Source organism: Struthio camelus, chromosome 20 (assembly GCF_040807025.1).
Source record: "Struthio camelus isolate bStrCam1 chromosome 20, bStrCam1.hap1, whole genome shotgun sequence".
Lineage (NCBI taxonomy): Eukaryota > Metazoa > Chordata > Aves > Struthioniformes > Struthionidae > Struthio > Struthio camelus.
Window position 1 is genome coordinate 5592249 of NC_090961.1, and position 25590 is coordinate 5617838.

The 25590-nt window shown below is 44.1% G+C and overlaps 3 protein-coding genes across 12 annotated transcripts in view; 2 read left to right on the forward strand and 1 right to left on the reverse strand.

Annotated features, from left to right (window-relative positions):
* Positions 1-5237, reverse strand: part of CFAP77 (cilia and flagella associated protein 77) — a 64464-nt gene extending 59227 nt beyond the window's left edge. Inside the window, exon 1 of the mRNA XM_068914771.1 lies at positions 4961-5237. Coding sequence (XP_068770872.1) covers positions 4961-5101 — 141 coding nt within the window. The 5' untranslated portion in view covers positions 5102-5237. The remainder of the gene's footprint in view (positions 1-4960) is intronic.
* A 554-nt stretch (positions 5238-5791) lies between these two features.
* TTF1 (transcription termination factor 1) lies at positions 5792-16473 on the forward strand. 4 transcript variants are annotated; one of them, XM_068914766.1, is made up of 13 exons: positions 5797-5870; positions 6290-6381; positions 6764-6863; positions 7061-7971; positions 8983-9227; positions 9706-9891; positions 11204-11282; positions 11558-11688; positions 12229-12457; positions 12785-12874; positions 13100-13165; positions 13857-13942; positions 15409-16473. In XM_068914766.1, the coding sequence occupies exons 4-13, from the start codon at positions 7073-7075 to the stop codon at positions 15570-15572; spliced, it is 2175 nt and encodes a 724-aa protein (XP_068770867.1). In that variant the 5' UTR covers positions 5797-5870; positions 6290-6381; positions 6764-6863; positions 7061-7072; the 3' UTR covers positions 15573-16473. The 4 variants fall into 4 exon arrangements, with proteins under 4 accessions (XP_068770871.1, XP_068770867.1, XP_068770870.1 ...); XM_068914768.1 differs by having other exon boundaries at positions 5810-5880; XM_068914770.1 differs by lacking the exon at positions 6290-6381 and having other exon boundaries at positions 5792-5870.
* Positions 16474-18184: 1711 nt separating this feature from the next.
* The window catches only part of SETX (senataxin), a 33300-nt gene continuing 25894 nt past the window's right edge, over positions 18185-25590 (forward strand). For 2 of the 7 annotated variants that reach the window (XR_011135607.1, XM_068914231.1), the window contains exons 1-6: positions 18194-18305; positions 18919-19108; positions 19931-20111; positions 21492-21699; positions 21888-21997; positions 25039-25258. Coding sequence is in view for 3 of the 7 variants with exons in the window: in XM_068914231.1 (XP_068770332.1) it covers positions 19932-20111; positions 21492-21699; positions 21888-21997; positions 25039-25258 (718 nt within the window). In the remaining 4 variants the exon portion in view is untranslated. Of the gene's footprint in view, positions 18306-18704; positions 18794-18918; positions 19109-19930; positions 20112-21491; positions 21700-21887; positions 21998-25038; positions 25259-25590 lie in introns of all 7 variants that reach the window. The other 5 variants (XM_068914232.1, XM_068914234.1, XM_068914235.1 and 2 more) reach the window with 5 other exon arrangements.

Genomic DNA, 25590 nt, shown 5'->3' on the forward strand with positions numbered 1-25590 from the left:
TGTAGGAAAATGAACCCTACATGGCCTGGCATCAATTGTCATGTAAATAACAAGCTTTTAAAGCAAATATTGTGCGTTCTAATAGTTCTGAAAACTTCTGTTTTAATAAACCTGGTTATCCTGTTTGCAGGAGGGATGATGGATTAAGACCTCCTGGCTGTGGTAGGCCAGCACAGGGAGGCCTTCCTTGCAGGCACTGCAAGGGGAGCATCGGTCCCTGCCCTCCAAAGTGCCCTTCATCTTCTGAATTGCTGCTTCTGAAACAACTTTTCTCTTTAATGTCATAAGACTTGACTTCTGGCTCTGAATGCAATCTGGATGATGCTCAATCCTGAAGTTGCTCCATGCAGAGCAGTTATTGGACCCCACTTTCTGCATGTTCCCTGTACATATTTTAACAGGTAAGAGCATGCTTTGATACATGGGTATCAAAGGGAATGGGTGAGCTGTGATTTTTGCATTTACCCTTCATACACTGGGGATCTGTCCAATTATAGGCTGGTGACACAATGATGTTGGCAGGTATAGGTCATGCTTAATTATGGCATGTTACTTGGCAGAAATTATGTGAATGTAACCAAACTTCTGTGAGCTGCTGCTGTTCTGCAGTGAATTTCAGGTGTGCTGGGGGTTAAGCATGGTGGTGCCTTGTGTTTCCTACCTGGAGTTTGCTTATTTTTGTAATGTAGAGTGGGTTTTAGTAAGTTTGCACTGAGAAATGTGCTTTGCTAAGGCTTTTACTGGTAAAAACAAACAAGCTGAAAATGCTTTGCTAAGATTTTTTTTACTGGCATCAGTAAATTAAATGCCTTGTTTGGTTTTATACTGCAGGCAGACATATTGATGACCTAAATTAACTTATTGATTAATTAAACCCCTCTGTACTCTCTGGGAGAATCACAGAATGGCTCATTGCTCAGAAATCTTTATATGAAAAGATACTGTTTTTAATCTAAGCTAGCTGGTGTGTGTGCGCGCACACATCCCGGTGGGCGGACAGGGCTGGGCAGTGTGGAGGTAGGAAGGGCAGCCAGGAAAGGCAGCCAGCTGGGCCACAGTCTCCATTTGGGTATGTGATGCTCTCTTTCCAGGATACATGAGGGAGCTGTGGGGGGAAAGAAGGAGTTTCTGCTTTTAGCTGCTGCAAAGCAGGAGGGCCATGGCATTAGCACCAGCTGTGCTCACTGCTCTGTGCCCACTGCAGCACTGAGGATTAGATGACCAAAAGCAAGCAGGAGGGTGATCAGTGAGTAAGCATCCCATCCACCACTGTGGGACCTCAGGTTCTTGAGTATCTGCTGCCTGGTGAAGCTTTGGCAGCTGTGGCCAGCTGTGCTTTCCTCATTGCCCTTCTTCCATTCCTTCTCCATAGGAAACTATTTTTCTATCCTTGTTTCCCAGGTGGCACCACACAGTGTGAAAGTTGGGATGCACGTTGGCCATCCCCTTTGGCGACTCTGTCCAAAATGCCTGGTCTGGAGGGCTCCCCCAGGGGAAGAAGAGACCCAAGACTCCAGGCAGAAGCACAAAGGAAACAGGGCAGAAGGCTGGCACTCTGAGCTTGCTGATTGCCAGTGTGTGTGCGCCGCAGCAAGCGGGGCCTGGCTGTGTACCAGTGCTCACGGTGTGAACTGCTGTCCCATTGCAGTGACCTCTGGGCTGCAGAGGGTACCCTGGTAAATACAGCAGCTGGGAACAGCGGGGCATGATGCAGTGTAGAAGGTAGCTGGACAGCAGCCAGAAGAGTTTGCTGCACAAACACCATGATGCAACTTAGAGTGAGGTGAAGTTACTGCTGATTTCAATAGTAAAAAGGCATCCCTGCTAACAGCCCAGCTACTTCATGCTAAAGAACTGTGTCACGTGGGTGCTGATCTTCCTACGTATCTACTGGGCTTACTGAGAAATAAATCTTCCTGCAAAGAAGCCCTGACTGCTAAAATTGTCACTACTTTTCCTCAAAACCTGCTCCAGTTTGGATTTCCTCTGGCCAGATAGCGCAAACCCAGACTGAGACTTACAAAAACACCCCTGCTTTATAATGAAAATCCCAGAATCGGAACTCCCGTTGCCAAGACACTCTGCAACAGTCGCACCGGGCAGAAACTCAAGCCCTAGAGCTGAATAAACTGCATGCAGGACTTGAGAGGGGAACACCATCGATTCATTAGGGATACGCAGTGCTCGGCTGAAGGCCCCTGCCCAGAGAGACAAAACTCACACAAGTCAATGTAATCCTGATGACTGCATATAATCTGACTGCAACCTATATGCTACAATATAGGTGCTACCCCTCACAGGATTACCCCCAGTTATATACAGGTAGACCTAGAATTTACTGTGCTGACTGGTGGTTTATACCTCTTTTTCAAATAAGGAATGTGAATGCATTGTGGAAAATAAGTAGCATTAACCCAACCCCTGCAATTATGTCTTTAGTTACTTTAACTATTGCATAATTACATCTTTCTCTAATACATGTTTTAAGGCACACAAACATGTATTTGTATGCTTTTCTAAGAAAGGCAGCAGCAGTTTGGAGGGATGGGGAGGATGCTGGGCTGCCTCCTCTTGCCCTTCCTTGGCCCCCCCCACAGCGCTACAGCTGCTCTCATCCCTGGGAGGTTACTTGCAAGCTGGGCATCATAGCTGGTTTTGCATCTGTCTGCACCAAATCCTTCTAGGGCTGTAGTTAGGTGAGGAACTCTTGCCCCAGTGCCGCTTCTAATCAGAGATACCATCATTGCTTCCTATCAAACCTAAGGGAGCCAGGGAATAGAAAGACTGTAGAAGTTCTGCTTTTGAAAAAGCAAAGTTGCTTTTGAGTATGACACAAAATACTTTTTTCTTTGCCCTCCTGATATAATTGCCAAGTGAAATTTTAAAGCTTCTTGAGAAAAAGGAGATATGAGATGTTGCAAGATTCAATTTTTCTCTCATGTTCAAAATCCAAAATCTTATGGCCAACTTCCAAGCCTGGTGGTGAGGCAGAAGGATTATCAAGGGAACTCAAGACCTTAACTACGGCAGAACGGGCTGAACAGCAGCAGTTTAAATGTCACCACTGCATGTTGTGGGAAAAATAAGGAGTTTGAGCAGCACTGGCTGCCCTCACAAGGAGAGGAGGAAAAATGCAGCTGGTCAAACCATTTGCTGTTTGCTTGAATGCTGCTCGCTCCAGGGAGGGTTGGCACCGCCTGAAGCCGCCCTCTCTTCTCCTCTCCCCCCTCAGAAGCACCAATCGCATCCCTATAGCACTGGGGGAGGAACAGATTTATTTATTTATTTTCCGATGAGGATTGTTGGGAATGAAAGAAGTGGTTAAGGCAAGAAGCTATTCTGCTAGTGCCATCCAGGGGACAAGAGCTGCAATTCAGCTGCCTGCTAAGGGAGGGGACTCCAGGAAAGAGCTGTTGGTTGGTCAGGGTGTTTGCTTGTGTCTGCAACAGCTCTCCTCCGTCTCACGTGCAACCGGCTGTAGTGGTGGATGGTGACCCCGAGGAGCAGGTAGATCCTACAGGCCTCATCCAACAGAAAACAACAAAATCGGCGGCAGGCACCCAGACAAGCCAGATCTGACCAGGTTTGGGGCACAAACAGAACGCTGCAGGTGTAACGGACTGAAGGAAACCATGGCAGAAAAGGGCTAGTGCCAGCATGACTTGGCGTACAGGCTCGCACGAAGCTTGATGAAGCCCACCCAGCGTTCAGCTTAGCCATAACAGTAAGCTACAAGAGGAACTGATGAGAAGTGCAGGAGTCTGTGAACTGACTATAACCTCCGCGGCCTGTCCGAAGCGCTCATTCGCTTTTGCCAGACCTCTAAGCCTCTAGCGGCCGGCAGGGCTCCTGCTTGCTGCCGGCCGCTCTGGCTGCGGGGCCGTAGCAAACGCGTCCCCAGGGGCTGCTGTCCTGAACGCTCCACAAACCGGGGGCTCTCGTACGGAAATCCCTTCCCAAACTCGTTCTTGGGTCGTTATCTGGGGGCTACCGAGTGTTCAATGGTGGTAAAACATGAAGCTGCTTGAGAAGGAGAAGTGAAAAAAGACATTTTCCTCTCTCACTGTCATAGGAACAAGTGGCGGGAAAAAAAAAAAGACGCTTCCAGCTGCTGCCACCCTCCCAGTGTTTCCATCGGAAGGTTTTTCCCCGTTTTGTCGCGGGGGGCTGGGGCTGCCCCCGGCCCCTGCAGCACTGCGCGACCCCCCCAGGCCCTGCTCGCAGCTACCGGCACGAGGATGGGGGGCGGCTCGGCTGTGCCAGGGGGTTGTGAGGGAGGCCGGGGCTGGGGGTGCGATCTCGGTGGTGTCCTAGGGTTGGGGGGGGGGGACCTGGCCGTGTCCCGGGATGGAGGTGGGGGGTGATCCTGGCCGTGCTCTGGGCTGGGCTGGGGGATCCCAGCCGTATCCTGGCTTGTCCCAGGCTGGGGGGGATCAGGAAGGGGGTCCCAGCCACGTCCTAGGTTGGAGGGAGGGGGGCCTGGTCGTGTCCTGGGCTGGTGTGGGAGATCCTGGCTGTGTGCTGGGATGGAGGTGGTGTGTGCGTGGGGGGGTCCCAGCGGGATTCGGGTGGAGCAGATGCCGGCTGTGTCCTGGGATGGAGGTGGGGGGGGGGGTTGGAGTTTCCCAGCAATGTCCTGTGTTGGGAGTCCTGCCCATGTCCTGTGCAGGAGGTGGGGGGGGCAGGGGGTCCCAGCCATGCCCTGGGCCAGGGAGGGGGGGTTGGGCGTCCTAGCCATGTCCCAGGCTGGGGGGGGTGGGGTTGAGGGGTCCCAGTCGCGTCCAGGGCAGGTGAGGGGAGTCTGAGGGGGTCCTGGTCGTGTCCTGGGCCGGGGGGGGTTGTTGGGGGGGTCCCGGCCATGTCCCGGGCCGGGGGAGGGCCTGGGGGGGTCCCGGCCGTGTCCCGGGCCGGGGGGGGCTTGGGGGGGTCCCGGGCGCGGCGCAGGGCGGCTGGGGCTCACCTTGGCGATGAGCGGGTTGCGCAGCATGCTGTCCCGCGCCACCCCCAGGCGCTCGTTCTCGCTGCCCGGCGCCACCTCGGCCAGGACCGGGGGCCGCCGCCAACGCGGGCGCTCCGCGCTGCCGCCGCCGCTGCCCGCCATGATGCCGCCGAGACGGGACGAGGGGGAGGCTACCGCGCCCTGGGCACGCAGCACCGGCAGCCCCGGGCCGAGCCGGAGCCGCAGCCTCGCCCGGCCGTGTCCAGCCGGAGGGCGCCGGGATCGCGCTCTGCCTCCCCACCCCGAGCGGCGGCGCCGCCCGTTCCCGCGGCAACGGGACGCTCACGGGCTCGGCGGCGGCCGCGGCTCCCGGGAGCAGCGCGCGACATTAAGGGGGAAAAAATCGCCATTGCCCCTCGCGGGCTGCAGCGGGGCGGGGGGGGGGGGTTAGGAGAGCCGGAACAAATCACCGCAGGTTGTTTAGACCAGCTTTATTCATGCGGAGCCGCAGAAGCTCGCGGCCGAGGAGCCGCTCCCCGTGCCCAGGCCCGGGGCGGCCCGAGGCGACCGGGGACGGCGGCTGGACGCGATGCCCGGCAGGTCAGCGCCACGGGGCTGCGGGCTGGCGCCGGGGAGGCCTCTGGAGGCGGGCGGGGGGCTCCCGCCCCCGAAGGCCGGTGCGGGGTGGGGGTGGGGGGGGCAAGTGCCGCCCGCCGGGCCCTGCCGCGGCGGGAACCGCGGCGCCTCCTCCCCGCACCGTCTCCTAGCAACGGCGGCGCTCACCGTTGGGTCCGCTGTTTTGGATAGGTCCGGGCGGGAGCGCTTCCGCTAGGAGGAGTCGGGGGAGGGGGAACGGAAGGACTCCGGTAGGAGGGCGTAGGGGGGCGCCATTGCGGGCGGACGCCGTGCGGAGCGCGTGTGGCGGCGAGGGGCGGCGAGGGGCGGCGAGGTGCGGCGGGCGGGCGGGCGGCCGTTACCCTGGGGAGGGCGGCGGGCAGGGTAGTTGGGTGGCGGGCGCGCTGCCCCGGTGAGGGAGCGCTGCCCTGGTGAGGGAGCGGCCAGCGGGGAGGGCGCTGGGCCCTGAGGGGAGAGGAGCGCGGCCTCCCCGGCGAGGGAGGCCTGTGGCGGCTCTGGGTAGCCCGGCAGTCCCGGAGGGGAGGCTGGCGGCGGGCGGGCCCGTGGCTGGGACGTGTCCCGGGGCGCTGCCGCAGGGCCCGGCCCGCCCTCTGCGGCGGCACGTGTTCCCCCAGGGGCTCGGCGTCGCCCTGTGGCCCGCAGCGTGGCTGCCTGCGCAGCGTGGCGTGGGGCAGAACTGAATTGTAATGTGGGGTTTGGTGTTTATCTCGAGAGGTTTCGTGTGCAGCTTCTTCCCTGCGGCGGTGCGGAGTTAATGCCTTGTACTGGCCAGCGCTGGAAACTGATTTGGGGATGTGAAAATCAAGGTGTTGTATTTCTGGGGTGATGGGCTGTTGGCTTGTAAGTGTTTTCTATGTCTCAACCATAGAAAATCTGCAAAAAATGCTTCCTGCGTGCTCTGCGTAACTGTAGTTTTCAGGAATGGATTTATTCTGGTTAATAAATGTTCAGTTCAAGCTAGTGGGCTATGGCTAGACTTGGACCACTGAATATAGGCAAAGCCAGTCAGAAGTTCCCGATAAGAGAACTTGACTGTTAGCGCTGATTTATTTAGTATTTCTTAATAATTTATTTTATTTTGTTACTACTTTAATGGTGGAAGCAGGGTTGAATTTAGCTGTTTGTTTGCTTAGTTATTCAAAGTCACTTAAAGCTTATGGTTATTAAAGTGTATCTTTGTTGTTATAGGAAAGCAATTTAAGTCTGAATACAGCTGTGATGCACATCTGTTTGATGAAGAAGACATCGCTTTTACCTAGTCACTTTGCAAAATTAGCTGCACTGAAAAGCAAGTATATTTATGTTTCTTAGAAAATATTGAATAGCTCCAAGGTAGTTTTATATAAACTTTTTTTGTTTGCTTACCTAGTAACTGTGCGTAGTGGTGTGTGAGTAAGATTTATCCAGATTTACTGATGTACTAGCCTTTTTCATGAAGTTCTTAAATTATAACACTTCCACTAAAGCCCATATCTTTCATTAAAGGTAAGAAAAAGTATGTCAGAAAAAGCAAGTGCAGATGACTTTCAAGTCTGGGATTCTCTCAAGAAGAAAAAGAAAAAACACAAACACAATAAGAAACATGAAAATGATGAAAAAGAAAGTGTGCAAAATGCAGAGCATAGCCGTGCTTCTCCACTCCTTTTTGAAGATCAAGCTGTGCAGAACAGTGAAGTCTGTAAGAAGAAGAAGAAGAAGAAGAAAAAGAAGAAAAATGAGGGAGAAGAGGAACAGCCTTTGTTAGATAACTTCTACATAGAGGTGGAAGATAAAATTAGTAATGAAACTGTAATGGATGTTTCCCAAAAGAAAAAGAAAAAAAAGAAGCGGAAGCGTGATGAGAGTACAGATGGGCAGAATGATGTAACTTATGTTGAAGTAAATCAAGATAATATTGAGAACTATCAGGAAAATGATGCTGATCCTGTTTATGTAAAAAAGTCTGCTAAGAAGAAAAGAAAAGAGAAATCACCAGAAAGGGAGGAGGTAAGTGAGCTGCCTACCTCAGAAACATGTGGTAAAAGTGACAATAAAAAGTCAAAAAAGAAGAAGAAGAAGAAGCGGAGACACAGTATCACCCAAGATACAGAAGAAGACACAGACATGGCTATTAATCGATCGTTCTTGTCATCTCCAGAACAAAATACGCAGGAGGAAGACGTAGTGTTGACATTACCTACAGAAAACAGTAGTGTGTCGATGTCCCAGCAATCCCATGAAGATCGTGACTGTAATGCTTCTCCTGCCTCGAATGAAGATCTTGTGGACGCACCTGATAATCTTTCTAAGCCTACTAAAGAGACTAACCGTTCTCTTAGAAAAACTCCAAGGAAGGGAAAGGTTAAAATAGTCAGTAGGTCAGTCATCGAAGAAAGCTCTTCGGAATCTGAGATAATGTAAGTTTGGACTTTTTTTTTTTTTTTCCCCTCCCAAGTATGTTTACATCACGTTATCTGAGTCTCACATTTTTCTCTAGTCTGTTGTGTGTATTTTAAAAAAACAGCTTCCAAAAGCTAAACTGGATATTGAGATTTCATACAGACCTACTTGTAGAGCTTGATTCTTAGTTAACACAGTTAAATACAATGGAAGCTTATGAGAGTACAGTATATTAGCTTTAATGTAGAATAGAAGAAAAATCTGTCTTTCCCCCTTTGAAAACTGTAGGTATAAAACCAATTAATGTACAAGCAATCCATGTGTAGTGAAAAAGTGGGTTCCAGTTTTTAAATTTGATCTTTATTGTGCATTTTTAGCAAACAGTTAGTAAGCTGAATTAAGAAACTTGAAATTCAGTGCAAACAATGCTCATGTAAATATCTCTTCATGCTTTTACAGCATCTAGAACCCGTAGCTTTACCAAGAATAAATGAAGTTTTAAAAACAAAATTGTTGAAGTGTTTCACAGTTAAAGTGTCATTTCTCTCAGGTAAAATCTATATGCAGAACTCCACTTGTCTATATGCTATCATATAGTGTGGTGTCAGACCCAGAATGTGAAGTTAATCCTTTTTCAAGCTTAATGGACTAAAGCTGTTGCTTAATGAAAATTAATGTTAAAAGTAGTCTTTTGCTCTTACCAGTGGTGAGCCCTGCCCTAGCTAGAGACACATGGAAAAGTTCTATGTTGCTGCTGGTAGCAAGAGGCACTGTTTCTTTTGTATATCCTTGCGTGACAGTTCTGTGGGAAAGTGGAGGTTCTCATAATGCCAGCAAGCTTTTTAAATATTATAAGTACTGAAACTTCATAATAAATGACACATATTTTAAAAGGTTGGAAGTACAGGTAGACGATGTGTGGAATATAATTTCTTTAATTAATGAATGTGTTCATTCTTTTAATCGTAGTAATACTAATAAAATCTGTTTTGGAGCTCTAGTAGAGTGTTGTTGTTATTGTTTATCAGGACACCAGAACCTACAACATCAAATAAAGAGGAAGACCAGAATAATTCCATTACTGAAACTGCAGCCTCTGATGAACTGGATGATGAAGAGTGCCTGGACTCTACTCTATATTCAGTCTTGGATCTTGATACTGCAAAACAAGAACTGGAAGAGTTTATTCCTCATGTGAGGAAAATGTCAGATAGTTCAATCAGGAAGATGGCTGGAAGAGACCTAACGCGGTTTAAACATTTTAAAAAACAAGGTGAGTCATCATAAGAACGCTCTAGTGAGGGAAGAGTATGGAGCTGTGATAAGGTTTTGACAGAGGAGAAGTGGCTTGTTTTTGTCATGTCTGTCACATCCACAGTGTCTGGCTCAGTGGAATTCCAACTGAGTGACAGTAGTTTAGATTACCTAGTGATGGGCATGCGTGCAGAAAACATAGTATCTTAACGGGTTCTCTTTGTAATGCATTTAATTTCAATGGACGTGTGTTTTTCTGCTTTGTAGTATCCGCTACCTCCATCAAATTACAGTCCCAAGTTTATGTGTAAATTACTTGCTCCCAGCTCTTGTTTTGTCCCACTTTGGTTTGCCTTTTTACCTTTTCAATTCATTGAACTTTCATTATATATTTGCCAAAACGTTTCTGTACACCTGAAATGTAATGCAGAAGAGATGGTACCTGAAGCTTGGGTTTTCTTGTTTTGTTTTTTAAATACAACTTTTGTGTATTTTAGGTATTGCTATCAGGTTTGGCAGATTTTCCCAGAAGGAGAATGATCAAATCAGGAAAAATGTTGAAGAGTTCTTATCGATTACTGGAATAGAGAATGCTGAAAAACTCCTGTTTACCTCTAGGTATCCAGAAGAGAAAGAAACTATCAATCGCCTAAAAGCAGAGTTTCTTTTCTGTGGGAAAATTGGTAAGTATTCAAGTTCCTTTTTAAATAGCTGGATGTTGTATTCCACAACCTGGTGATAGCCTTGTTTTCTAAAAAATTTTTTTTAATTGAAAAGCACTAATGTTGGCAACTCTGGCCAAAAAAAAAAAAAGGAACGTGCTGCTGAGGTTATGTAGCTAATAGTCTGTATTGTATGCTAGTCTCATGATTTATCCTCAGTTATGAAGAGGTTAGATATTCACGTTTTGTCATGACCAACTACAGATTTCTGAACTTGTAGTTGGGCATTATGATACCTATTCACTAGACCATAACTAAGCTCAGTGATGTATTAATGGGAGGTATGATTAAGTCCTGTCTGAAACTGTCAGCTTTTCTTAGAACATGTACATTGATGGCAGGCTCAGGACCCAGTGATGGCCTAAACTAAAAGAAATTAGGTTATTAGCAGCCAAAGTAGTTAGTTTTCCCAAGACATGAGGAAAGCAAATAAAGTTCCAACTACTGAGCTTCTGTTTGCAAGAGGAACAGTCTCTTCTCTATCCTCATTTTAATCGTTAGGTTTCTCCCTCATATGGCTAGAAAACTTTCATATTTCAAGTAGCAAACGCGTTCATCTCAAAATATCTCTGATGAATCTGCTCAGTGCACTTTCTCAATAGCTTTCCATTCTGTGGTTATTCTGTATCATTGTCACAGCAAGACAGGGTAAATCACAACTCATGGTGGATTTGGCATTTGTATCTGTGGATCTTCCCCTGCTTCCAGGATCTTTCCTTCAGCCAGGGTCTCTACTTTCTTTTTACTGGGTGCCCCCAGCCCCTGGCTTTCCCAATCTAAAGCATCTATATGCAGAAGCAGAGTATGGGAACAGCTTCCTAATTGGTGGCTCTGCCTCTTATCTCTTTATTAAACTTATGTTTAGTCCATGTGTTAGCAAAATTTACGAGCAGCCCTACCAGTTGTAGCTAGCAAGCAGCAGGCTTGTGCTTGAGAATTCTAAAGTTTTGCTTTGGATACTTACCTACAAATATGCATACGTGCGCACGCAATTATCTGCCACCTGTCAGCATTCACAATCTCAGTTATTGTTTTACCTGCCACAATCATAACAATTACATCTTTGAAACCCTACAGGAGATTTCTGTTCAGACTATTTCCTATGCAATTTTGGAAGTGTTGTAGAATACGTTCTCTTGAATGGAGAGAATGTTTCACTGATAGCATTTGTGAAAATGTATGTTGTGGGTTTTTTTGTTCGGTTGGTTAGTTTTTTTTGGTGGCCTTTTCAGTGTGAAAAACGTTTCTTAACAATGAATCATTTGCCTTCCAGCTGAGGGTATTCCACGACCTTGGAGGTTGATATATTATCGAGCAAGGAGGATATTTGACCCAAATAATTATAAAGGGAGGTAAGAAAGTAATTTTAAGTAGTGTCTGAGGCTTAATACCAGTCTCTGATATTTGTTTGTACATTAAAGGATACAAGTTAAGATCACCTCTCCCGTTTGTGCCAGTTACTGTGCTTTAATTGACAGCTCATTTTTCTGACCGGTTCTTATTAATTCCGCTGTACTGAAATGTGACTTGAAATGGTAGTGATAAGTAACATTGAGATGTATGCTGCTTTTAAGGTTTTGGAGGGTTTTGAATTTGCAGTTGAAGCTGTGCCCATTTCTTCTGCTAGATATACTAAAGATGAAAAAGAAAAATTAAAGAAGTACTATGCTATACATGGTAATGATTGGAAGAAGATTTCTGAGATGATGTCTCGTTCTAACCTCTCAGTTGCTATGAAATACTCTGAAATCAAGTCGGGTAAGTAATTCTAATAACATTTCGTTTTGTATACTGCAATTAGAGAAGTTATTTTAATTTTGTGTTGTATGTGCTCTAAACTTTGGAAAAAGTCCTGAAGTGTGTGTCGTTTGGTTCTGTTTGCTTTTAATTTGATTGTGGTGGTGCTGGTTCTTTTTTCTAGGCCTTTGTTTGCATTTTCATCTGGAAATGATGAGAACAGTTTCTAATAGCGCAGAGAAATGAAGTGGGATAAATTCGTTTTTTTTATTAATGGAACTGGTACCTCGACAGACACGTCCTGGGAGTGGAGGGAGAAGAATTTGGCAGCCAGGTGTTAAAATAGAAACTCCAGCTCTAGTTTCAAGTCGTTCTGTAGTCACTGGGCTGAACTGACCCTCTCAAGTCCCTGGGATGCGGAAGAGCTTCTGGGAAGCATGTTAAGAAACTGATCTAGTAAATGAGAGTAATACAAATTGAAGCACTTGCATTTTTTTGCTCTTTTTCCTCTTACCATTTATGATAAATTCTGCCTTAGCCATGAAATTTTCTTAATTTTAGCTATTAATTACGGTCCTTGGACTAAGGAAGAAACACGGAAGTTAATGCATGCGGTGGAGGAGGTGATTATGAAAAGATTAGAATTGGAAGATGAGAAATCTTCTTCCTCATCAAAAAAGCCACATAGAAATCTCTCAATTGACCGCGAAAAACTCTACCAGAAATTACCGTGGACTGAGATTGAAGCTAAAGTGGGAACTAGATATTGGAAACAATGTAAACAGAAATGGTAAGGTTTTTTTTACTAGATTTAGATATCACGATGTGTTTTGGGGGAGATTTGTCTGACTTCATCTTGTAAAACTAGTTGTACCGTGATGTTTGCCGGTAAGATTGGTAACAGGTTGTAGACTACAGAAGAGGTGTTGCAAATGCATCTGTGTGTCTAAGAGACAAATAAATAACTTTGCTAGCTGTGCTAAATTTCCTCGTGGTTGTGATCTTGAAGCCTGATTGCGACTTCTCTGAGATGGCAGTGCCACCTTAGAGCCTCTTCCTTTTGATGCTTGGAATTTCCTGAAATGATAGGGACTTTTTTTTGGTCTTTTTTTCAAAGGACTTCAATTTTAACAAACAAGATGACCAAAGGGCAGCAGTTATACAAGGGGACCAAAGGATTACAGGCCAAAATCAATCTTATTAAAAGGTATCTTTCAAGGTCAATGCAATGTTTTGTGTCTCTGACTGTTGTAAGTTGTGTTTATGAAAGCCAGCTGTCTGAGAAAGGCATGCGCGTGGTTTCATACTGATTTCACAGATGCACTTTCTTTTGGACAAAATGTCCCGTGACTTCTGACTGGGGGGAAATGTCAACGCTATCAAATTAGTTCTTGCGCTCTGTCTACAAATTTCTCCTGTATTACATTCTCAGGTTGTATGACATGAAAGTGGAGGATGCTAATGAAGTAAACTGGGAAGAACTCAGTAATGCTATTGGGTAAAACTTTTTTTTTCCTCTTCATTTGAACACAACAGATAATTGAGGCAGCCTTTCTTAACAGACTTCACAAGGGAATCCATATATTTCGGCGTTTGCGATCATAGAAAATCTTACTTAGTTTGGTATCGTACAGTTGTATATCGTTATGTAGTACTGAACAATGAGCCATACCCAATCAGTGCGGAAACTTAATTTTAACCACTTCTAGCATTCCTTACAATCTTAACAGTTTTCATATGTAGAAAACACTGGGACGTATTCTGTGTCTTTAGTAGAAGACTTTTCCAAGTGTTAGTCCACAAATAGCAAAAAGAATAACTATTGGAATGCAGAATGTAATGTGGTAGTCTTCCTCCAAACAAAATAAGTGTTGAATATGAAATTGCCAATGCTGTGAATGCTGTGCTTTGTATACAGCACTTTTATTTTTCCACAGTATATTTCATTTACTGCTTCTTATTGTTAAACATGGAATAAATATGCATGATGTCATCTTAATTTTTAGGTGCTTACTTTTAAGGGGAATTGCTGTCTTGGCAAACTCTTTATTAGGATTTCAAATTTGTCCTTTCTAGCTAAAACTAACGTTGTTTGCCTGGAGTCATTCTCCTGAATGGATAACTTAGTAATAAGGAGACTTTGTAACAGTTTATTGTACTACTAATTCTTTTAACTCTTCTCTTTTCAGAGATGTCCCTAGAGCCTACGTTCAAGCCAAATTTTACAAGCTAAAGGTCTCCTGTGTCCCATTTTGGCAAAAAAAGACTTTTCCTGGTCAGTATCCCAGATATTCTGATGTATTCCTTAAAACAAGATTTTTGTTTGAATCTTAAGAGGGTAAATATACCACTCCTAAAAATGCTACTGTTAGCTTTCCTCTAAGTAAATTGGCTAGATTCACAAACTTTATACTTATTTCACTAAATCCTCTGTTGTTGTGCTTTTTTGGGGGGGAGGGGGGAAAAGAGAACACTTAGTACACTTTCAGTAGACTCTTCATGCAGTGCTTAGCAACCGCCTCCCGTTCGTACCTTGGCTTTGAAAGCTTTGCTACTGTGCTCTTTAGTTTATCTTTGTATGTACGTATGTCTGATCATACCCTCCAGCCGATATGGTAATCTAGGGAGAAATTCTGTGTGTGGGGGGGGGGGGGCGGGGGAGGGAATTAATCCCCTTACTTATGTACCAAAAAGACATTCCCCCCCTCCTTTTTTATTTAAAACTCTTCTCATACTTCTTTCTTCTGAAGTGCTTGAAGAGCAATGGAATCTTTAACAGCACTAACAAAACATTACGGCTTGGCATTGAATCAGCCCCTGTTTACATTAATAGCCAGGTCTCACCTCTAAGCAATTGCATTTCTTTCTGCAAATCCAGGCAGATAGGACCGCATTATTTGCACTTTTTTTGCTTTTAAAGAGCAGCCCTGCAACTCCTAGCAGCTAGATGTTTCTATAATTGAAACTAGAATATCCAGAAGGCAGCATTTTAATGGTGCTGGCAATAAGTATGAACCTTGATCATTTAAGCATGTTAGAATAGGTGAATATGATAATTTGTACTGACTTTTTTATTAACCTTTTAACATAAAAGACTGATATAAAAAATTGAATTCTAATCATGAAATGCATGTTACTGATGCATTTTGTGACACAGTACTATAAACTTATATTGCACTTTTGTATCAAAAGTTATAAAACACTTTGGGTCTAACAAAACTACTTCTAAAATATTATTATACCTATTCAGATATGCAGGAGATGTGTAAAGGCTGCATAATCTTACCTTGCGAATCCTGGACTGTTGGTAGAAGGACTTGGGATCCCTAGTTCTTTGCTATTTTATTGTGTCCCTCATCTAATCGTTTTACAGTGTTAAATAAGAAAGCATACATTGCTGTTAATATTAGATACAGGTAAAATATGCAAGGCTAGAGCACGAGATGCGGAATCAAGACTCCGAACTTCTATTTCTAACTTGATAACTGCCCCATACTGAGTTTATTCAGTTCCTCTCCTCTTGTAGCGGTTTCTCCATTTGTGAAAAGTTGCATCATGAATATCTATTTTTGACAAGTTGCCTTGGCATGGATTAAGAAGTGAATTTACATGTGTGTTTCATCAAAACAGGAAGGGGGGGGGGAAGGTCAAAATGATTGTAACTTAAATTGTAGTGAGAAATACTGTTTATTCCTGAGAAGGCCAAGATCCAATTAAGACTACTTTTTTCTTTTTTCAAAGAAATTATTAATTATCTTTATGACAAGAAACTTCCAGAACTTGAAGAAAAGTTGCAAAAAAGGAAAAAGAAACACCTTGGTTCTGACAGTTCAACAGCCAGCCAACAGAAAAAGGTTTTCCAGCTCAGTGAGATTTTTTACTCCAGTGAAGAGAGTGATGATTGATTGCCTTAAAAACTCCTAGTCTGCATATTTAAGATGCAAAATGGATCTGGTTGAAAGTGGACACAGATCAACAACTGCAGGTATACAGACTGTGAAATAATGGAAAAAGCAAAGATAGGCATGCCTGCTTTTCTTGTTTCATATTGAAGACTGAGGTAAATACAGCTTTTGTGCCACCTTTTATTATTAGGAATTTATCTTTGGTTTTAGATTTTTCTTTCTTTTTTTCTTGTTTTTAACAAAAAGAATCCTAGTTGCTTCCTACAAGACTCAGAAATAGATATTTTTTCCTTTGCTTTGTGTTCTGTGGATTTGGAAACTGCTGCTTACTTTTTGTGCATGAATTAGTTTTCAGCACTTTAAAGAATTTTAAATCCTTTATTCTCTTTTAAGAAAAAAGCTTGAACAGGAAGAAGGCTTTCTATTTGCTTTTAGATATCTCTAAAACAAATCTTCAGACACATGCTTTGAGGGGAAACGGGAAAACCATGTTTTTTTCTACAGATAGTATGTTCTTAAGAACAGTTGATTACCGTTTTTTGATGTAGAGTTGCTCTTTTTTCAGTTCTTCCAGAAAAAAGAGGCTAATGTCCATTATATATTTGCTGCCATTTCATGCAAACCGGAATGATGCATTTCAAATATTTTCGTTAATATTTGAAATACAGAGAGAAAATTGACAGTATATATTTTTTTATTATGCTAAGGAGAGTTTCTACATTTTAGTATGGAAAGTAAGGGATAAGATGGAAATTGTACTCATGTCTTTGTATGATATTTTTAACCATTTGCTTGAGGTAATTATTTGTAAATTGACAGTGTGAATGTAAAAAATCTTACTGTGCATGTAAAGTATTTGTTTGGCTTGTTTATATTTCCTATAAAGTTGCATTAGAAAGTAGTACACAGAGTTGGTTTTGTCTGTAACGTTGCTTTTGGTTGTTCATATAGATAAGTGAGATTTTCTTTCGCTTAATTGTCGCTGGAAACAGAACTTCTAAAGGATCAAAATAAAGGCCTTGTCTGAGGCTTTTTAAAGGGGAGCTTTTTAATGAGAGCAGTTTCTCTACAAAAGAATGTATCAGCAAAAAAATTTTCAACAAGCATGTAAGCTGGGACAAGAGCTGCAATCTGGAGGCAGCGTGTGGGCAAAGCTGTGGCTGCTGGGGCTGCTCTGGGAGAAATATAGACCTGATCTCTACCATGGAGCAAGAAAAGGGAGGCTGCTTGTCCGTCGTTCCTTCCTCCAGTCACTGGGCATGGAGTAGGGAAACGGTTCCTTACCCTGTCCTACTCGGAGGACACAAAGAATGATGAAACCTAACATCTAGTTTGGTGAACTGTTGTTTATAGCCACTTAGCAGCTGAACTACAGCCTGGGAGAGGGAGAGTACTTGTGGATCGTTTCCCATCCTCTAACAATGGCACTTGAGGGGGCGTAAGAAAACATCTTTCCTCTGTGCAATCTGCTTACAGAGGAGCCTGGGTGCTCAGGAGGGGGAGGCAGTTGGTTCACGTAGGTCTTTGAAGGAAAACATCACTGCAAAACAGAGCAATTCCGGAGTGAGAGGTTTAAAAAAAAAAAAAAAAAGACTCCACAAAACAATGAGGGAGATAACACTGACAAAGCTTTGTATAGCATGCCACATTGTAAGTAAGAGCATGGCAGCTCCTTCAAGATTATAAAGCTCAGCAAATCCCCTAAAACCTTAGGTGGTTCAAACAAAGGTGTAGCTTCGAGCATTTTCATGGCCTGTTAATGGCCTGAATGGTGTTATTAAAAAAAAAATCTTGGCGTTCTCAAAGACAGAGGCAGCCAGGTTACAAGAGCTGTGTTTGCAGCAGAGAAGAACTTCAAAGTTGGAGAAGCGTTAGGGTGGCAACAGCTGAAGATCAAAAAGCAACTCGTCTTCCTGTCCCCCTCCCCCTGCTTTCCAGTAACGGCCTAAATATGCAACAAAGGTAAGGTGAAGGAGGCCAAGAAGTAGGCAAACGCTCCCTGTTCAGGCTTGTTCTGGGGCCAGCATCTTTTCTGTGATTTGGAAAGCAGATCACTGGACTGAGGAACAAGCTTTGAGCCAGCCTGCTTCATCTCTGCCGCTCATGGGTAGGGCCTATATCAGAACATTAGTAAAATGTTTTCTAAAGTGCTTTAAAGGCTGGGCATCAGCTGTCCTGCGGGCTGGTTGCGGCTGCGTAGCAAGATGCAGTTGCACAGTAAAGCACGCAGTGAGATGCAGCCTTCCTCCGAAGGGTCTTACCACTTCATCTGTGATCACAATTGGTGACAGGCATGCAAAGAAGTGGTGCATTTTTAATTAAATATTTAAGTTATTCAGGTCCATCCATGGGGCAATGCCCTTAGCGGTGGTATGCTGCTCGGCACTCTGACCCCAGCCCCCGCTTTGTGGCCCCGTGCACCACTCTCCTTCCCCCCCCCCCACCCGCGCCAAATTGCTGCGTGCCTCAGTTTCCCCATCGCGGTCGCTGCCGGGCGCGCCCCTCGCTGCTGGCCCTTTAAGAGCCCCGCCCTCCCCGGCCGCGGGGGGCGGGGCCTGGCGGCGCAGGAAAGCGGGCGCGCGGGCGCTCCCCGCCCGCAAGGAGGCGAGCTCGGCGCCACTTCCGCCGCCGCAGCGGAAGCGAGCGGGAGCGGCGGCCTGAGGAGGCGCCGGCGGCGGGATGCCCATGGCGGAGGCGTAGCAGCGCCGCGCCGCCAGCCGGCCGCGGCAGGAGGTGAGCGGGGAGGGAGCGGCCCCACTCTGCCTTCCCCCGCCGCCCTGCCGAGGCGGCCGGGCTCGCGTTTCGCTCCGCTCCCGGCTCCTCACCCCTTCCCCTGAGGAGGCGCCGCCGGGGGGGGGGGGAGGGAGTCCTCGCGCGGTGGCCGCTACCAAGCGCCCGCGGGGGCGGGGAGGCGGCGGCCGACGGAATCGGGAAAGGGGAGACCCGCCTCGCTCCGCGTTTCGGTTTCGTTTCTCTCCCAAACGGCTGTTGGGCGCCGTCGGCGCGGCGTTGCGGTGACGGGCTGCTGTGGCGGCGGCGGAGGACGACGGGCCTGCCTGTCCCGTGCTTGTTGAAACGGTTTTGTCGCTTAGCGTGCGCGGGTGAGCCCTCACCCGCCCCCTTTGTTGTTAGGGAGAAGGCGCGCGCTGCAGGCTGCGGAGCCCGCGCCCGCCTGAGGGGCGGAATCCCGTTACAAAAATCCTACGAAACGTACCAGTTCGGTAAGAACTTGGCGTTTAATGTAAACGCGAAATGCCTTAATCGAAATACCCGCAAAGGTGGTGTTGTTTTTAAACCTATTGCGAGTGCATTGGGCTGAGTTCTGGCGATTGCTGTGTTCCTCAAGACCTCCGCGACGCGCTCGACGCCCGGCTGCCGGCGGACGGGTGACTGAGGCCGCTGTTGCCGTGCGGTACTCCGGGGGACATGTCCGGCTAAAGGTGCCAGCCCTCCTCGCTAGCTGCGGGGCAGCGCTCTTGCCTTTCCCATCATGTGACCTGACCCACCTGCGTAGCGCATCGCTTCATTTTCCAAAGGCAAATACCACGTTTATTTATTTTTAAGATGTGTGTGTATGAAGGCATGCATGTTTTTGCTTTATCTGGGTTTCCCTTCTGCCTCGCTATGCTGAAAAGCTGAGCAGATACCCTTGTTTATTTTATATAGTCAGTCCAAGTGTTCCTGCTTTTCTAGCATTCAGCTGAGTCCTTCACAACGGTAGGATCTGGTGTTACTTTATTGCTGCTTACGGAAAGGATTTTGTTTTAAGATGTGGGAGTTTGTGGCAATAATTTTGTGATAGTGCCGCGCTGAAATAGTAAAGGTAGGAAAGTCCTGAATAAATACCCAGTGCTGTTGACAACAGGGATTTATTGACCCGTTAATTTTAGGAGGAGATTCAGGAAAAATGCTAATTAAGTTTTGAACTTATTAGACCTAGATTTTGCAGATACCAATAAAAAGCTATTTAAAAAAAACCTTAGCGCCATAGTTCTTGAAGGAATGCTGAAGAGTGGACAAGAGTTTTTCGGTATGTAAAATGATTTTTTCATACATTGTTGTTTGGTAATTTGCAGACTATAAATAATGTGACCTCTTTTCAAGACTTGTTTTTTAATATTCCTAATTCAATGGTCGTTTTCATCTTAATTTTTATGCAGATGCTTTAATTAAGTTTATTTGTTTAATTGCATGGATCCATATGATTTAAGAAAAACAAGAGCCTACGTACCTATATCACTAACGACTTACAGAAATCCATAAACAGTTGGGAATTAGGTACTGTTGTGGCTGAAAGGAGATAACTTGCCACTTTTAGTCTTAGGAATTCAGTTATTCCCTCTTCTTTCCATCTAAAGAATGAGCACATGTCGATGGTGTACGCCTAGTGGTTCTGATACCACAGAGTTCCTGAAGAACTATGCTTCCAAAGGGTTGTCCCAGGAAGATCTTGAAGGATCCAATGATGATCTCTGTTACTGCCTGGAGTGTGTGGTTGAATACCATAGAGCGAGGGAGAAATTGCCAAGCTTGCATGAGGTAATTAAGAGATTTGACTCTTGCCCTTTACTGAATAGAGACATCCATTGAATGCTTTGGAGGGGGACTTACGTGGTCTGGCTTTAGTGAACCACATTTTCGCTTGGGGGCTGTGTTGTACTGGTTTTTGGAAATAGGTTACGTTGCTTTTTAACTATACGTGGGTATATTGGGTTGCATGGAGCCTAGCGTAAAACAAGAAGTCCCTTCCCTTTTGCATATTTTCAAAAGGGTGAAAACGAAAACAGTAGTAGGAAGTCACTGACTAGACATTCAAGCTTGAATGTTGTTCATGCTGTCATGGTTTTGGGTCTAAAAAAAGAACAGTGCTCAAACAAAATAACTGCTGTATTTCTTAATGTATTTTCTTCCTTCCTTTACCTTCTGTTCGGTTTTGTTCTTTTTTCCTCTTCTTGTTTGCTTTCACTTTTCATTCACCGTTTTCTATTACGCTTAAACTTAGAGCCCTGATCCTGCAGGCGTATGAGACTGATTTTGCTCCACAGAGTTGTTTTAAAACTCTCTATTTTATTATAAGCCTATTACAATTATCCGCTTATTAGCAGCCGATCTGATGTTTTGGAAAGCTTATTTTCATGTGTGTGTGTGTCTGTGTGTGTCCGTATCTTTCTGTGTGTATGTAAGTGAATATTCATTCCCTACAGATATCTAAAAGGTTGCTCTTTAAATTAGTCAAACTTATTTAAAGTCTCTCACAGAGAGAAACGGATACCTCTGGAGGGCAATTCATCCCATCTGAGTATAGACTGGAAATAACTGGAGTGAATTGACTGTTGAAGGTGCCTTTCTCTCTCCATTGACTGTAGGAAATAACCTAGATTTCTAATTGAGGTTTGGAGCAGTTACCATAAATGACTAACACTATGTGAGAAGAGTCCTGTCCAGATATTCAGCAAGTTGGTCAGTTTGTTTGCGTATTCTGTGTTCTCGCTCTTCTACTAAAATGTTGCGAAGTATGTCAGAAAACTATATTTTTAAAATTATTAACTCAGTACTCCTAAACATGAACGGTTTCTCTATCACCCACTTTCTTGTACAGTAGGACAAAGTTCTATGGTTAGTCTGTGGCCAGAAATAATTACTGAAGCTATTTATGAATATTTAACAAAGTTACAAAAAACGCATCCAGTTGGAGTGCCACTGTTTTTTTGGATCATTTCGTAATCCTAACGCTGAAGTGAAAGTTTTGCACCATCTGAATTCCATGTCAAACCTTTAATGTTTCACATCGTGCTGGGGGAAAAACTTTCCAAAACTAAAATGCAAGCTAATCAAGGTTTCCGCCTATGATAACAAATGTCCTTAATCTCTCCCTTCACAAATCTATCTTGATCAGCTATGTTTTTCCCCACTGAATAGGTCCTGTGGGAGTTGGAAACCTCCCGTCTCATTGCCCACATTGAGAAATCCATGAAAGAAGTTGGAGAAGATGATGAATTGTTTATAGTGGATGAGAATGGGGAGACACAACTATCTGGTTACGTAGGCCCGGATTTTGAGAATAACTTGCGAGTGCCCCTTCTGGAAATACTGAAATATCCATATCTGCTGCTGCATGAGAAAGTCAGTAAGTGTTTTGTAGAACATAGTTGGAAGGACAAGGTATTGTTTCTGCTGTGCTGCAGGAAGCAAAAATAACAATTAGTTGCCATACCAAAGTACCAGTATTTTTCTTTGATGCTAAGTAGGCTAGGTTATTTTTGTTTTTTCAGTATACAAGTTAGTCATTACTATATTTGTGTCCCTTTTTTTTAGGTGAGCTTTGTGTAGAAGTGCTCTGTAGAATGGAAGAAGGTCACAACTCCTTTCAGGTCTTTGAGAAATATCCAGGAATTTATCTCTTTTTGGTACACCCTCATGAAGTGGTAAGTTACGTTTTCTGTAACTGGAAACATTACTGTCTTTTACTGGGTCATGTATATTCTAAGAATTTGATGATGCAGTCTTGTGGTTTTTCACTGTAGGTAAGATGGACTGTTGTTTTTAGGTTCAAATGCCTGTAACGAAGCCACTTTGAATAGCTCGTAATTCAGTAGAATTATGTCACCTTGATTAGCAGTGGGTGGGACAAAGGTTTCTTGAATTGGTCTTGGAATGCCATGCATGGAAAAAAACCTAATGTTCTACATAAGCAGCTAGCGTTTTGTAAAAATCACTGGATGAGAAGGTGTGTTAAGTTGACAGACTCTCTGTAGTCCAAACTCTGTGGTAAGACTTTAAGTTTTGCTTCTCATCTGGCTTTCTTTAGCTTCTGTTAAGTGGGAGTAATGTTGTGGAAACAGTTCGACCTTAGGTTTCCGAGGAGCAGAGTCTCGTGCATGTATAACGGCAAAATTAATTATTTAATTAAATGATGGTACAACAGAATAACGGGTCGAGCTGGGTGCCTCTGGGGAGGGACCTAGAACAAAAGAATTTTTAAGTAATTCTACTTCTTACAGTCTTATTTCCCCGCCTGCCAGTGAAAGTATCTTCTAATCTTCTTTACTGAGTTGGTGGTCTCTTTCCCTCTGGTTGGTTCATGTCTACGTCCTGGGATGGTTGCTAGATGGTTGCAGTGTTTCTGCTCTACAGTACCTTGTCTTAACTGAAGGTCAGCGGTTACCTCTCTTCGTTCCGATCGCTCTGTTCTGTATCCTTGAGGGCTGGTTCTAGCTGGTTTTGTAATTGCATAGTCAACAGTGTTCTTTGGGTTACAGTTCAGTCCCGTGGCCTGCAGGCTTCACCTACTTTAGGCACTTACGCTAAGCAAGAGTCAGACTTATGCTAAGCTGAAGCTAAGCGGGCTACGGTTTTGTTCTCTTAACAGTAAGCACCAAGCCTTGAAATACCTTTTATTCCTCCTGAGTTTTTCCTGACCTTCTCTGCTTGAGAGTTGCATACTGTATACAGGACCAAAACCCTGTCAGTTAAAAAAATAATTTCACCTATGAAAAGAAATTCTGCTAAAATTTAGCTTCAAATAACATTAGATTTTTAATTTTAGTGATAAGAAAATGAAAAATGCTGGCAGTATTCAAAATTTAAAGTGATTGATTTTCGTGTCCTTTTTTTTTTTTTCCCTAACAGTATATACAGAAATTAGATTTCTATAGGAAAGTAGTTACTCTCTCTGAAGGAGAGAGGACTCTTGCCATAACTTCTAAAATTGCTTTGGAATTGCACTTAGTCAACAGAAGTTAGACGTGTTCAACTCAACCATATAGGAAAGCCGTACACTCCCAAATGGAATTCTTCTCAAGTGGACCAGAGTTTGTAATCTCACATGTTAATGCCCTTTTCCTTTCCTGTTCTTTCCTGTCTCTGTGCCTAGAAGCTTTTATCTTTTACTAATACTCAGAACCTTACAAATTGCAAAGGATGTATTTGGGATTATCTCCAGTTTAAATGCTTGTAGTGAGAAGAGCGTAGTTAGCTGAAAGAAAATATGTACTCAGCAGCGTACTTCCTTTAAAATTCACCGTAGTTAAGTGTCACAGGGTTTTGTAATTATCAGGAAGCGTTATTATTTTTACGTAGAATTGTGTATTCTGTGGTGGGACGACTCGAGTGCAGAGTATTTTGGCCTGCATCTGAGTCCATGGGGGATATTTTAATATAGAACAGTCCAAGGTCGGTGCTCACATTTGAAAACGTAAGCAGGAGAACTCTATTGCATGTAATCTTCAGATGCGCCAGCCGGTTTTGGTAGCATTCATACTAGTGTAGGTATCAGAGGCAGGTCTTGTTTTGATTCTTGTCTCTTGAGGAAGAGTGACAAAATGAGGAATTTTGAAATACTGAGTTTGTCTATGCTGAAAGTGTTCAGTTCTCAACTAAAGACGTTACTAACATCATTATATTTTTTGCTGGTCAAGAGACTTGACAGGGAACAAAAAAGACCTGAGGTTCTAAAAACAATACTGATGTGGCTGAGAGCTGACTTTTCTGCGTTGCTTTGAAGATGATGTGTTGTCCTGCAAAAGGAGGCTGTTCCTTACAGCTGCATGTATACATAACGTATCCTAAAGTGGAAGCTGATATCAGTAACAGGGGAGAGTAATGAAAAGTGGTGATAATACAGAGAATGCAGAACATATAGCATGCTACGATTGGGAGGACCTGTTGGAACATGGTAGGGTCATGTGTCGTGTTAATACTGAAGTGAGACTGAATGCTTTCCTTGCATGATCCTAAAGAGGTCCCGATGTGGTGTATTTACCTGTGTAAAGTGAATTTGGATGTGTAACTCTCAAAGGAGTATTAAGTTGTTGTAACTTATAGCAGACGTTTGTTTACCCCATAGGGAGGGGTTGAATTCTTCCTGTTTTTTTTCTTCCGCCTCATTTTGTGTAGCTTTACACTTGCTGTGGCTAGTGGGCAGACTATGGCCATAGCGTTTCTAAGATTGACTCACTTGAACATCAGTGTGAAGTACAGAATTTTAAGCTGTCATGAGAAATGGTAAAAGATTTAACAGTGTTCTATTAAATACTTGACAATATTCTGGAATTTTCTCAGTGGATCAGAGAATGATTCCACCTTGGCAAGAAATGATCAGTGTCCTCCTACTGACAGCACAGTTTGTTTGCAGTTATAATATATAGATACCTATATAGTACAGGTTGGTCAAAAAAGTTTAACTGAGATAAATAAGTACAAAGCCAAATGGTGCCCCCTTCTCACGTGAATCCTAAGGAGCTTTATTTGTATATATTTCTCTAAGTTTTAGCCTCCTCTTTGTTACCCATGTCTTGTTGTAGGTAGAATAAGCCTGTTTCTTAAGTCAATTGGGAAAAAGACTAGCCCTTACTTGCAATCGTGAGACTTTGCTTAAGTACTTTATTCCTTTTTTTTAATAGCAATCATACAAACGTCTTTGCTCTTTTTACTGATGTTGATATCAGTTTTTTGTTTTAACCTATAGATTCGTCGATGGGCCATCCTAACAGCAAGGAACTTAGGAAAGGTTGACAGGGATGATTACTATGACTTACAGGAAGTGCTGACTTGCTTGTTTAAAGTTATTGAGTTGGGGCTTTTTGACAGTCCAGATATTTATAGCTCTTCAATGATTGAAAAGGGTAAACTCGTCCTTCTGCCATCTCACTTATACGATACTACCAACTACAAGAACTATTGGCTAGGTGAGTATTTATGATCAGAAATTAACTTGTACCTGTGATATTTTTCATCTCGTGAGTGCTTCTTTCAAGTGAAAGCTTTACTATTTAGAGTAGGTGCTGTGTGTGTTTGTGTGCGGGTTTTTTTTTTTTTTTTAAACATGTCAAATGGAAAAACAGCATTGTACAACTGCAATAACGAGGTAGTGATTTAGTTAGTTTCATAGTACTCTGCTGATGATATCTGTGATCAAGGGGTTTAGTGGTGGTGGTATTTGAAAAGTGATTCTTGATTTGATGGAACTTCAAACTGAACAAACTTTCACAAATATAATGGCAGGTTACTTTTTTTTTTT